General features: G+C 44.7%; 1 protein-coding gene across 2 annotated transcripts in view; it reads right to left on the bottom strand.

Annotated features, from left to right (window-relative positions):
- Positions 1–12,245, bottom strand: part of ago3a (argonaute RISC catalytic component 3a) — a 32,019-nt gene extending 19,774 nt beyond the window's left edge. The window contains exon 1 of one of the 2 annotated variants that reach the window (XM_085802350.1): positions 11,380–12,245. In XM_085802350.1, the coding sequence (XP_085658476.1) occupies positions 11,380–11,398 (19 nt within the window). In that variant the 5' untranslated portion in view covers positions 11,399–12,245. The remainder of the gene's footprint in view (positions 1–11,379) is intronic. The other variant, XM_085802351.1, reaches the window with a different exon arrangement.
- Between the last annotated feature and the right edge of the window lie 202 nt (positions 12,246–12,447).

A 12,447-nucleotide genomic window follows, 5' to 3' on the forward strand; every position in this document is an offset into this window, starting at 1 on the left:
TTTTTTCAGTTTTATTCAACTGTCTCATTCTGTCTCCGCAGCCATAGGCCTGGTACTCGCTAGTCTCTACCAAAAAAAAAAAAACTGCCCCAAATGTGTCATTGATAAATGAGAGTCATGGTTGTGGGTGATTCATCACTTATTTGACTCATAGGCTAAAATGTGTGGGTGATGTTGGTGTTGAGGGCCCTGCTGAGGGGAAGTTCATAAAAACCTCCCCACAACACAACCAAAACCGTCTGTGAGGTAACAGGAGACGAAATGAGCAACGCTGTTTGTTTACAGTGGGGATGCTTAGGAAGTATGCATTTTCTGTCCAGCTCTCGGTCTCCTCTGGTGGGCTGTGGAGTGGAGGCTAACAGGGTTGATGGAGGGTGAATGCCTCGTGTTTCAAATTGCCTGCTGGGATAAAATGATGGAAAAAAAAAAAAAGAGAGGAAAGTCTGGAATTCCTACCGAGGCTGGCCCTCTCACACAAAACCATGTGCACACAAACTTTTGTCATGGTAATTCCCTCGGGGCCCTCAGTGAAACTTGTGAGGTAAACCCAATTTCACACAGACAAGAGCGACAAAAAAAAGCAGGAAGACAGATACTCGGGTAAGTCTTCATTAAGGCGACTGATGCAACTTTCAAGAGGGTCTTCTATAACTGAGAGCAGCTTTCTGTGGTGGGGTTTTTTTTGCAAGTAGGAGGAGAATATCAGGGAGTGGCTGGATTACACAGAGGGCAGGGCTGGTGTTTTACAGCTTTCATCTGCCTCTCACTACTGGCTTCCATTCAGCATGAGTCACTGAGCCACAACCGAACACACAGCGGAGGATTCTGCTTCTGGACTAAATGATGGAGGAAGTACAGCGGCAATGGCCAGGTCTTAAGAGTAAGAAAAAAGAAAAACCATGACACAGGGATAACTTCTGGTATTCCACCCACTTGGTTTCAGTTTTGTATGAAACCCACACACACAGAGAGCCATACAGTAATTTGTAGCTGCGGTGTCGCACACACACTGAAAGTATGAGCTAGTATTCCCCGCATTACGCAAAGTTGCAACATTTGGCATTTTGCACAAACACGCTCCCTGATGTTCTTTCAAAGCAGATGCGTACACACACACTGCTGCAGTTCTTCAATACTCAAACGAGCAAATTATTCCGCGACACAGCACGATCTCTACGGTGGAAAGAAATAACACAGGCACCTCATCACACATATAACCCACCACCCGCAGTCTGGTGGCAATCTGACAACCTCCAAACAGACATCAAAACAAACAAGTTGTGTGGGTCTAATCAAAACATCATGGCCCCATCGCCATGATACTTGGCGAGCCTGCATCTGCATTCTTTGGCTTCCTGCAAATCCTGCAGATTATGACAGGCCTGACAGTTGGTATATTTAGGTTCCCTTTGCAATGGTGCTTACAAAAGATACTATTCATATCTCTCCAAGGACAAACGCCTCTCCTCTCCCCCTGGTGAAATGTTGCAGGTTCAAAAATGACTAAACTGAGATAAGCGCGTCTTTATAGAGCAGCATTAACGAAGTCTGAACTTTTGTTTTGAATGCAGCATTAAGCGGCCACTCATCAACCATCTACTGCTTGCTGTGGGCACACATTAGCAAATTTGATCATCAACATTAGGCACATGGCAGGCAACATGCTGGGATGTTGACGACCCGACAGGCATGTCACACGGATGTGTTTTGCAGCATTTTCTGCATAGCTAACCCAGCCCTGATCGTCCAGCAGCGCATCAAATACCTCCTTCCTATCTGTAGTTCTTAGAAACTGTGCCTCTCTGTTCCCTCCACACACAGACATAACAAATACGCCTGTCCAAATGAGCGGGAACGAGGGGGTCAGAGAGGGAGGGTGCCTGGGGGGGTGGTCCTCACGCTGCAGTAAACCAGCAGACTGACAATACCTTTGTTTTTAGATCAACAAGCAAGTCAGTGGGGAAAAAGAAAACTTTTTTTATGCTGTACCCTCTAAGGGCGAAAATGGCTGCTCTTTGTGCTTATCAAGTGTGTGAGAAGATGTACAGTCCCTAACAACAACAACAACAACAAAAGATGCTTGCACGAGTTCACAGGAACATCCACTTAGTGCAAGACTAAACACAGAAAGCTGATGGAGAACTTGTCAGGGATTACCGTGTCCTCCTCCAGGTGGGTGACGTGTTGTGCTCGGCTACGACAAAACCACGAAAACTCATCCACAAATCTACACAGACACATGAAGGCTTATTGACTCTTTGTGTAGCGAGTGCGAGAGTTCAAGGAAACCTCCCCTTGCGGAGATGAAAAATGCCGCACTGTGTGTTTGTGCATGCCCTTTCAGATAATTACAGGAAGGACATGCTTTAGCAAACAGAGAGAGAGAAGAACTATTCATCCGCCTGTCTATGAGGATGTTTCTCATTTCTCGAGCCTGTACATTCAGAAAGTCAGAGATGACAAAGGCGGGAAAAGCTCTTCATGACCATGAATAAAATTAACTGTGTGTATTTCAGTGAAAATTGCAACAACTCTGTGGTAAATGTGAAAGGAAATTGCCACTCAAGCCCCCGGGCCTATAGCAAAAGTAGCTCAAGTGTTTTGTTTTGTTTTCCACTGCTCTTTATTGTGAAGTGAATCATCATAGGTCTGTTTCCTTATCATTACATAGGTTGTTGTTTACTGAAGATATGCACAGCCTTTTAAGATCCTGTCAGCAACAATCTGCAGTTAGAAACATCTTTCTTCAAAATCAAACTTGTATTTCTTTCCATTTGCTGCCACTGAAAAACTAAAAATAACTCTGGGGCCCAGAGGCAGCATGGAGTTTGCATTAAAAAGGAATTATCGCTTGATTTGGAGGAAGCTGAGTCACAGGTAAAATAATTCATATCAGTTTAAATGAAACCAAGTTCTTTAATTTTAATCCCTCAGTTAATATATGCCATATGTCAGCCAGGATCTAAAACGCTTACTCCCTTGAGGCCTGAGGGAGATAACTCTTGTATGCTGGTAGTTTCCCGTTTCGGAGAACAGCCGCTGTGGTCAGCTTGAATTTATGTCACTTACACTGTACTCCAACAGCAACATGGTTTCATGGCAGAAATACAGTATGAAAACTACTCCTACGAGCCCTGAAACATAATCCACTTTTCCCCTGTCCTTCAGCGTGCCCAGTTTTCTCCAGACACTCATATTTTTGCCAAAACTTCACTGAACACACAGCTTCAGTTTTCTGCTTATGCACCGAGTTCATCTTGTGCGCCGCTTGTGTGGTTCGCTGGCAGCCCCGCATTTGGACACACTTTTTGTTGGCAGATCGGTTTTACACAAGTCAACTGGCTAGGTGAAGAGCTGCAGGCAGCTTTTACAGTACAGGCAAACCTCAGTCTTCAAACAAACAGTAAATATGCAGAACACTAATCAACGATAGAAATGACTTTCTGTGTCTGAGAGAGCCACTGTGTCTGGCAGCTTATTAAAGTCAGTGTTTTTCAATTTGACCGAAGTCCAGCTCAGGCACTGTCATGCATTAATAGCAACAAGTAACACTAATAATTAAAGGTCTCATTCTCTCCTCCACGATCCATCTGCCACTTCAGGACCTAAAAGATCAAAATGCAAATCCTTTGTGGAAAAAATGACTGAATTGAAATAAGTTAATTAACTATAAACAAAGGTGAGTGATACCACCCAGCTAGAGGGTCACAGGCGCTACGATGCAACGGTCCATGTGGAATATTTGTATAAAATAAACATTATATAAATGCAGCAAAATGTGTTCCGTTTCTTAGTGATGAATATTTTGCAGAAACATCTCAGCAATGTGAACTCGTTCCACTCCGCTGCTTTGCAACACAACACAGACACACTGTACACAGTGGGCTGGGATCCAGAATAACTGGATAGTGAGAAGCTAGGCTGACATCCAGTCCCTGCTAACCCCCACAGCCACACATCCACCCCACACACACACACACATACACCCATTACACCACACTACACTACGCTACACAAACGCCACGCTGCTAACGAGTGCACACGTCCACACACATACAGGCCCACACACCAACGCACACATACACACACAATACAGCTGTTGTGTTTCTAATCCAGAGAGGCCTGAGCTGTGGGAACAGGGCGAGTGCTCAGTGGCGAGGCACAATGGCGTCAGTCACAGCAGGCAGAAACTAGAAACACACATACACACGCACGGGAGGACCGGCGAGGAAGGACTGATGCACATAACACGTAGTCGGTCACTCTTCCCTCCTATTCCTCACATCCATCTCAAGAGCGTTGCACGTGGCACCTATGGGAGTCACAGATAAACACCGGCAGGCGGCCACATGCCGACGGGCCGATGAAAGACTGGTCAGTCACAACAATATGCAAAAATGTTGACATCACCCTCAGGACAAACCTGAGATGTGACAAGGGAATATTTTCAGCGGAGTTGGAGTGGAGCGAGTGTGTGTGTGTGGTTGTTTTTTACACAACAATACTCGCGGATGAAAACGGCAAAATATTTAATCGGATGTGCCTTTCGTTCAGACGGCGACGGCGTTTTCGGGGCTTGAAAACGCAAAAAAGTGAAACTATCCTCCAGAGTGGAAATCTTAAAAACGCTGTTTCGTCCCCGTGTAAAGGGTGAAAACGCAAAAAGTCTGCTTGGAGGGCACGGAGGGCAGCATTACGATCACTGGCGTACAGCCTGCCAGGAATCAGGAGGAAGAAGAAGAAGAAGAAGAAGAGGAAAACACGCAGGCGTGCGGACTTGGTGGTGTTGTGTGTTGAGTGCCACACTGCCACCTAGGCGCCTGGCGTGCATGAATTCCACAGACTTTTGCGTCACTGTATGCACGCAGATTTCCACCTCAAAAACGTTCGTCTAAACACATAATAAAGTTTTCTGTTCGGATCGTTTCCGTAAACGTAGCCTTAGAAGAACCTGATGTGAGAATCCAGACTCAGTGGGCAGCTGTACGTACACACAGGTAGGTGATGGATGGATGGCTGCACCCAGGTCACAGCCAAACTGGGGATGTCCAGATACCAATAAGGATAATATAATTAAGATTTGCCAATCCAAAGCAGATATTGATTATTTTGTCATTGGCGTATGGTCTCACACACACTTTGCAAAAAGTTTCACTGCCGACATGTTGTGTAATACAACTTGTCTAAACATTTCTTTGCCATGTTGAATTTGACATAACCCAAGCAAAAACCGAGGCAGCTGTCCACAGGTGATTTTATGAAGTAATGTGATTAGACTTGATTAGGAATAATCAAAGAACACACATTCTCACACATAGAAAGAAGCAGCTCTGTCGAAGAGACCAGGAGACTCCGCTAGAGCAGGTTAAATGGAGCCTTGTGTCCTCACAGTCTTGCTGGTGCAGCCTGAGTGGAACAGTGGACAGGGGCCAGGGGTTGTTGACTTTCTATGTTGACCTGGGCCTGACAGCTGCTCCGCTACTCTGACAGTTTACATGCGCTCTAATAAATTAATTAGAACCAAAGTAATATTATTAAGATTATTCTAAGGGTCATGTCACCGTGTTAACCACCAGGACATCTTGCATGCATAAATAGGTCAAGTTTTTCCAAAAAAAAAACATGTTTTTTGTTTTTGTTCTTTACAAATCTCATGGGTGGCTGCATACCGTTTACACATCCACATAAGAAATAGTCCCAAAAAACTGTTGGCCTCAACTCCTCAACTGATCTTCATTGGTTTTTTATTACACACTGAGCTTTATTTATAACAGACGAATGCGAACCGGCAATCAGGATGAAGAGACAAGCTGTGCGAAGCAAACTGCACAGAAAGGATGAAAACAACTTATTCTCTGTCTTACAATTTGATGCAATAGACAAAACTCAGTAGTGCTCTTGATGCGGGTAAAGTGCACTTGTTTTTTGGCAATGGCAGAGTTGCTCATTGTGTCTCAATTGGACGTTTTTCCCTGCAACTGTCACCAAGTGCTTGCTCATGGTGAGAATTGTTGGGGCTGTGTATAAGAAGATGGATAATCATGAAATTATTATTATGTTATAAAGTTAGGACACACTGTAGCCTACATTTTGTAATATTACACATCATTGTCTTCCAACTGTGCGTGTCACATGACTATTTTGGTCCAACCATGAGTTAGTCATCACGCCTGTGGTAAAAGTTACTTTAATTAGCACAAGATGTTCAAGTCAGCAATGTGGGAGCATTTTAGTTCATTTGTATTTCTCAGGCAAATTTGGTTTACAGGTTTAGAGACCTGTAATTTGCAACTATAAACTCTGGTGGTGAACATCACTTTATCTGCTCAAAATCTCTCTTATCATAATTTGAGCCTATATAACGAAATGATAAGTACTGTGACAAGATATTACCACAAATCAGTCTCAGCCTCTGATAAAGAGACAGATTTCTGTGTGTCTTGCAGTGAGCCCCCCCAAAACACGCAGACTTCTCCGTCCAACTCCCTCTCTTCCTGTCCACATCCTCCCCCTAAAATGAGCCCCTTTCAGCTCCCCCAAAAAACAGATCTCAGGAAGGGGAAAAGCTCAAGCAGAGGGAGGAGGAGGTGGAAAAGAAGCGTGGTCTGGCTGCTCTGGCTCCTAATCTCTGTGACACATCACAACATTCAGCCTTTCCCCCCCTCGCCTCCTCACACTCCTCTGGATCCCCCCCTTCTCCCCCACACACACTCACACACCATCCTTTGACTTTTCCCTCTGTCTACTCAGCCCACTTGTAGGAGTTTGCTGTCCGCTCCGCGCTATGACAACAGCATGTGTCAGCCAGCAGTTATTCATAAGTCTACTACACAGACGAGGACATAAATAAGTCTTTTTAGTAAACACGGGAGAAATATATTCTGCACTGGGCCATATGATTCAAAATATGAGATATGTTTTGAGCATGTGTCTGTGGGTGTTTACTTTGTTTCAATGGGTAAAAATACACAGAAGTCTGAGCTGAAACTGCATTTTTTCAGTTTTTTCTCTGTCATAAAAGCAGACATGCACATGTAGGTTAGAAAACAGGAAAAAAGACACAGAGAATGATGATACGTCAGTGCAGAGTTAAAAGCAAACAGTACCTGGCAGCCTGGATTTGATTCTGACACCATTTTGAATTTCACAGCTTAAACGTCAACCCTGAGCTTCATTATCCAAACTATATGTAACTACTGTCATGTTGAGCTTACATTTTGTGGATGAAAAACCACACATGGCTCGGCACAAAAAGAAATGAGAATGTCAAAAACAGAGCAGCCCGTTATTTTACTAATTACTCAGAAATATATCCGAAAGAGGGCAGACTGCCTTTTGTGTTAAAACTTATACTGAAAGTCACTGACAGCATAATCAACGGTTTAAAGAAGAGCAATACAGAAACCAACATTTACCAAACAAAAGTGATAATCTGATCTCAGTACTACAAATGATCTCACACTGAGGGCAAAGAATCGTCTCAGCAGCAGCAGATTCTGGTCCCTAGCAGTTATCTTGATTGATTCAAATATTATTGTCAACATTGGGCAGATCTAATGTCATAACAATTTATATCGTATAATAAAACTAAAGAGAAGACAGGTCAATAGGAAGGGTTTTTTGATTTTCTTAAGTCTGATAAATCTATAGATAACTCTCGGTGTGATACAATGAGCCTAAAGCGCAACAGCAAACTGCATTTTCCATAGAAACCTAGAAACAATATGCCAATGGTTAGCCTTATGGGTGGCTGGGGTTGTGGACGGGGGTAGTCCATTGTCAACAGGCTGCTTGAATGAACTGAGCATTATGGGGGAAGACTGCAAATCAAGTAGTAAAGCCCTCCCTCAAAGCCGACCCCACTGTCTGCACAAAATCCACAGAGAAGGAGCATACAAGGAGAATGACAGGGAAGGCAGTTTCCCACTGAGGCACAGAGAGGGAAATAGAGGCAGTTACCAAGGAAGGGAAGAAAGGGGCGGTGGGGGGGTAGGGGTGGGGTGGTAACTGTCTGTGAATCAAAAAAAGAGCGGGAAAAACACAAGCGAGGGAAAGAAAGGGGTAGGACATGGGGACAGAGACTGGCAGAAGAACAAGGCTATGACATCAATGCGACAACAAACGAGAGGAAAGTATTGCTCATTTCAAACGTCCTCGGATGAAAGCCCACGGATGGTCTGCACGAATAATACCATTCTGCTTAAGTGTTTGTGTTAATGGACAGCAAAACCACCCCCACCCGGACTACCTTTCACACCAAGCTGAGTCATCTCCAGCCATCTCAAATCCCACCTGGTTGCAAATGTGTTGCAGCAGGTGGAGGATGGGGCAGCCCCCCACCCTCTATTGTACTATAACTGCCATCTCATTGTCTTCCAGTAAGCTGCATCCCTCTGTAAGACATTATGTTGTCATCACCATGATAACAGTCTGATGGAACAAAAAAAAAAAAACCTAGGGTCCTACTGTCAAAGTAACTATCTATGTTGTGATCAGCTGGAGGAGGAAAACTTTGAGACACTTTCATAAGAAGTGATTCAAAGAATTGTTTTACATTCTGGGATTTTTTTTTTCCATTCCCACCCAGATAAAAAGATAGATACCACCGTGTGAAACTAAAACCAGCACATGCTTAGCTTTACATGATAAAAATACTGGAGATGGAAAAACATCTAGCCTAATAACAAATCCAGCACCCAGCTACTCCAAAGCTCACTGATAACTAAGCATGCTTTATATTGCTTATCAGCGCTTTGAGATTACTAGAAGTTGCTGCGTCCTGCCAAGAAGTAGTTCTTCACACAGAGTCCCATGATAATGATGTTCCTGAACAAGGTTTTTTGGACAAATTAAACATTAAAGAGCAATAAAATTAGCCAGCATTAGAGGTCCCCGATGTCCAGATTGTGTTACCTTTGGACAGAGCCAGGCTTGCAGTTTCTCCGTGTGTCCAGTCTTTCTGCTAGGATGAGCAAACCGGCTCCTGGGTGGAACTCAACTAACTAATCCAGTTTCAACAAGAAAGTGAATAACCATAATTACTCAATTGAACTGATCCCTCTAATGCTGGTCCACCCCTGAAACCACCATAACTTCAATACCTGCATTCTGCATGTAAGCCACGAACATATATGATAAAAATATTTATCAAGATCCATTTAAGATTATATTCAGCCATGTGGTCTTCAGAAATGTTAACAATGATCTGACCATAATTTGAAATCTCTGACTAGTTCTGCTTTGCAACCCAACTATAACGTAACATCATATCAAGATCGAATGACGAGCTGTTTGTAGGCATACCACAGGGTTAGCACATCAAAATGGATTTGATTTGCTTAAGGCTCAAAAGCCTTGCACTCATTATATCCCTAGTGCTAAGCTCTCCATAGCCATGGTTTCCATGCCACATGTGCTGCTGCTTAGACTACTACTGGGCAGAGGAGTAACTGTCAGTTTCTGAGCAGGCTGTGCAATCAATTTGCATTTTCTCACGCCACTCTCTGGGCTGCTGGCTGACTGATGGAGGGCCTCCTTTTAATCATTCACCCAGACATAGGTTTCGCTGGGTGGCTGATGGTGGTTAGCGATATCAGACTGTGAACAACACCAATGTACATCATATCAAAACCTGCACCAACTTAGAAGGGCAAGCCACATATTTATATGGAAAAATATGAGTCTCTCTGACTGTATCAATGTATTAACATCCTCCAAAGTGAAAGCATCAACCACACACTCCTTAACACACTTAACCTAATAATTCTGGCTAGCAGTGCACTCCACATGAAATTGCATTTGATGCTTTTCTCGTACTGCTGAAGAATAGTGAGCTGCCTGCAAGCAAACCACTCAGAGGCACTCTGATGCAGTCCTCGGGTCTGTTTTTACGAGAGCCATGCTGAGAAGCTTGAGAATTAGGGCAGATGTAGGGAAAGTTCAAATTCCACAAAAAAGAAAAAAAACCTTAAAAGTAGAAAATCCATAAACTGAAACAGTGATGGATGTAAAATGAGAGACAGGTCAACGTGATCAAAGGATACTGCTCCACTTGAGCACTATTTTTTCCATCAGTCGGTATACTGTTGGCTTAACTCATACACCTGCCCTCACCACTGACTAATAGCTGCTAAAGTCAGTTTGACATTATTGTAGGTGCTTGGTTACTGGGAAAACACCTCAAGGTCCCTAATGCTACCAATAATGGAGAGTCTCCCAACTGAGAAGGGCTGAGGCACTAATGAGACAGTAGGTAGCAGAGAGGGATCTCCTCTTGAGGAGGAGAGGGTGGGTTAAGGGCCAACTGCTGTGTCATGTGTCACTGGCAGATCAAGACTACCTGGTATTCGTTTATGGTCACATAAGAGGAGAGCTTCTGTTACAGCTGAGACAAAGACAGGCGGTTGTTTAACTGCCACTACGACCAAGAAAGGGACAGTTTACTGGCCACAGGCAAGGCTGACAATATAACCAGGACCAGACAGGAATTTGCGATGAGGTCACTGCTGCGGATAAACACGTTCAATAACAAAGTTTTCTAGTTTTTACATTCAACTTACTCCAAGAAAGACTGTCAGTGTTAGTGCCAACCTCCTCTCTATTTAGGAATTGGTAACAGCATTAGCTAAGTGTTGTTGACTAGGGCCAACATAGGTTCAATCTCAGAAAGCAGGTGCTGTGGCCTTGTCGCACACAGCACCCACACTCAACTAAGCTAAATTATGTTGAGGTCGGTCCGGGGTCAGTGGGTGACCAAGGCCCAGTGGGTGCTCAAAAAGGACAGAGTTCACTATCTGACACAAGTTCTCATGTGACTTGGTATGCTTGGTTTGGACTGAAGATCTCATTCTGCAACAGGAGCATTTAAAGCATTTAGGATCTTCATGGGTTAATCCAGGGGAATACCAGGCATGGACCTCAGCACCTGTTAATGAAGGCCAAACACCCTGGTTGTGAATGTGTGTGTGTGTGTGTGTGTGTGTGTGTGTGTGTGTGTGTGTGTGTGTGTGTGTGTGTGTGTGTGTGTGTGTCTCTCTCTCTCTGTGTGTGTGACAGAACCAACTGCTCAGTGCTCTTGATGGATGACTTCTGAATTGCTATTAGCAGCTAAATGTTTTACTTATTTCCTTCAGAGAATGAGGTTTCTGTCTCGCAGGGCTGGAAGTTATCTAGTGAAATAATTTCAGCTGTGACTCACGTTTGGGCAAATTTACAGGGGGAAGATGAAAAAAAAAAGTCCCTGGTTACAGTCTAACACCTCTCGAGCTTCACCTTTGGCAACCCAACCATCCCGGTGTGTTTCATTTCACCAGCAAACTATAACACATTTAACTGTACAAGCCGGCAACTTGGTTAAAGAAGCGTTGTGGGATCATTTACCTGTAGTTCCGATTTCCATTCATGAGGTCCCTGCCCGGTTCACTTCCCGGATCACAGTTGTCAAACGTGTGGGACTCTTCCTCCGTTCAATCCGGTGTCTCCTTCGGCTGTGCGCCGCCTCTGCAGCACCGAGTGGCGAGTACCCTGCTTCTCTGCTAGCACCCCTCCCTAACAACTGTCACAAAAATGGGGGCCCTTCAGTACGGTGGTTTCGCCGACCGCCGGGGGTTTTCGGCGTCCCCGCACACCGCCGTCCGCACACTGTCAACGTATCCAATGGGGTTTGACTGCCACGGCGGAGGCTCCAGCAGCAGCAGCAGCAGCAGCAGCAGCTCCTCGACGCGACGTAGCGCCACTGAAAAACCTGCTAGTTAGCCAGGTTAGCTCGCTAGCCAGGCTTAGGAAAGTGGCTGGAAAAGAGGAGAGGAGCTGTCAGGATATCATCACAGCGGGGTCCCCGAGTCCAAATGAATTCCTACCGATAGGTGAAGGTTTACAGAAACCACATAAATCCGTATGTCCGGTTCGCCGAGCGTCGGTCGGGGGGTAGCTACACTAATTAGCTCGAGGCTAGCTCGGCTGTTGGACAGTTGGAATTCTGACAGACGACGGTTACTTGTTCTGTCGCGTGACAAACAGCCGCCGACACGGCCCCGCTCCTCGCGCAGCGTGTCCCGACGACGTCGTCCTCCGTGGTTTGTACCCCGGGGTCAAAATAAAGCTGTCAACACCGGGCCGAACCCGCCGATAAGTGTCAAGATTTTCAGTCTGGTTGACAGATCAACTCTGCAGGGCTTCGGCAAGCCAGCTAAATATGGTGAAGTTGCCTTCTGACACCGACAGGAAGAGGTGGGCTCTGTGTCACCAGACGTCAGACCGACCAGCCCCGCCTACTGCTAAAGGTAACTCTGCGTTTACTACACTGGGAATAAATTACTGCACAAGAGGCGATCAGACGTCAGAGCCCTTTGTAATCTAAAATCTGTTGATTCCTTTTTATGTTCTGTTAAAACTTGAGTAAAAGTTTTTTGTTTTTTTTTTAATTTGCAGATTGAATTAAAATACATG

Source organism: Trachurus japonicus, chromosome 16, assembly GCF_045865225.1.
Source record: "Trachurus japonicus isolate A0001 chromosome 16, Traja_1.0".
NCBI classification, from domain to species: Eukaryota; Metazoa; Chordata; class Actinopteri; order Carangiformes; family Carangidae; genus Trachurus; species Trachurus japonicus.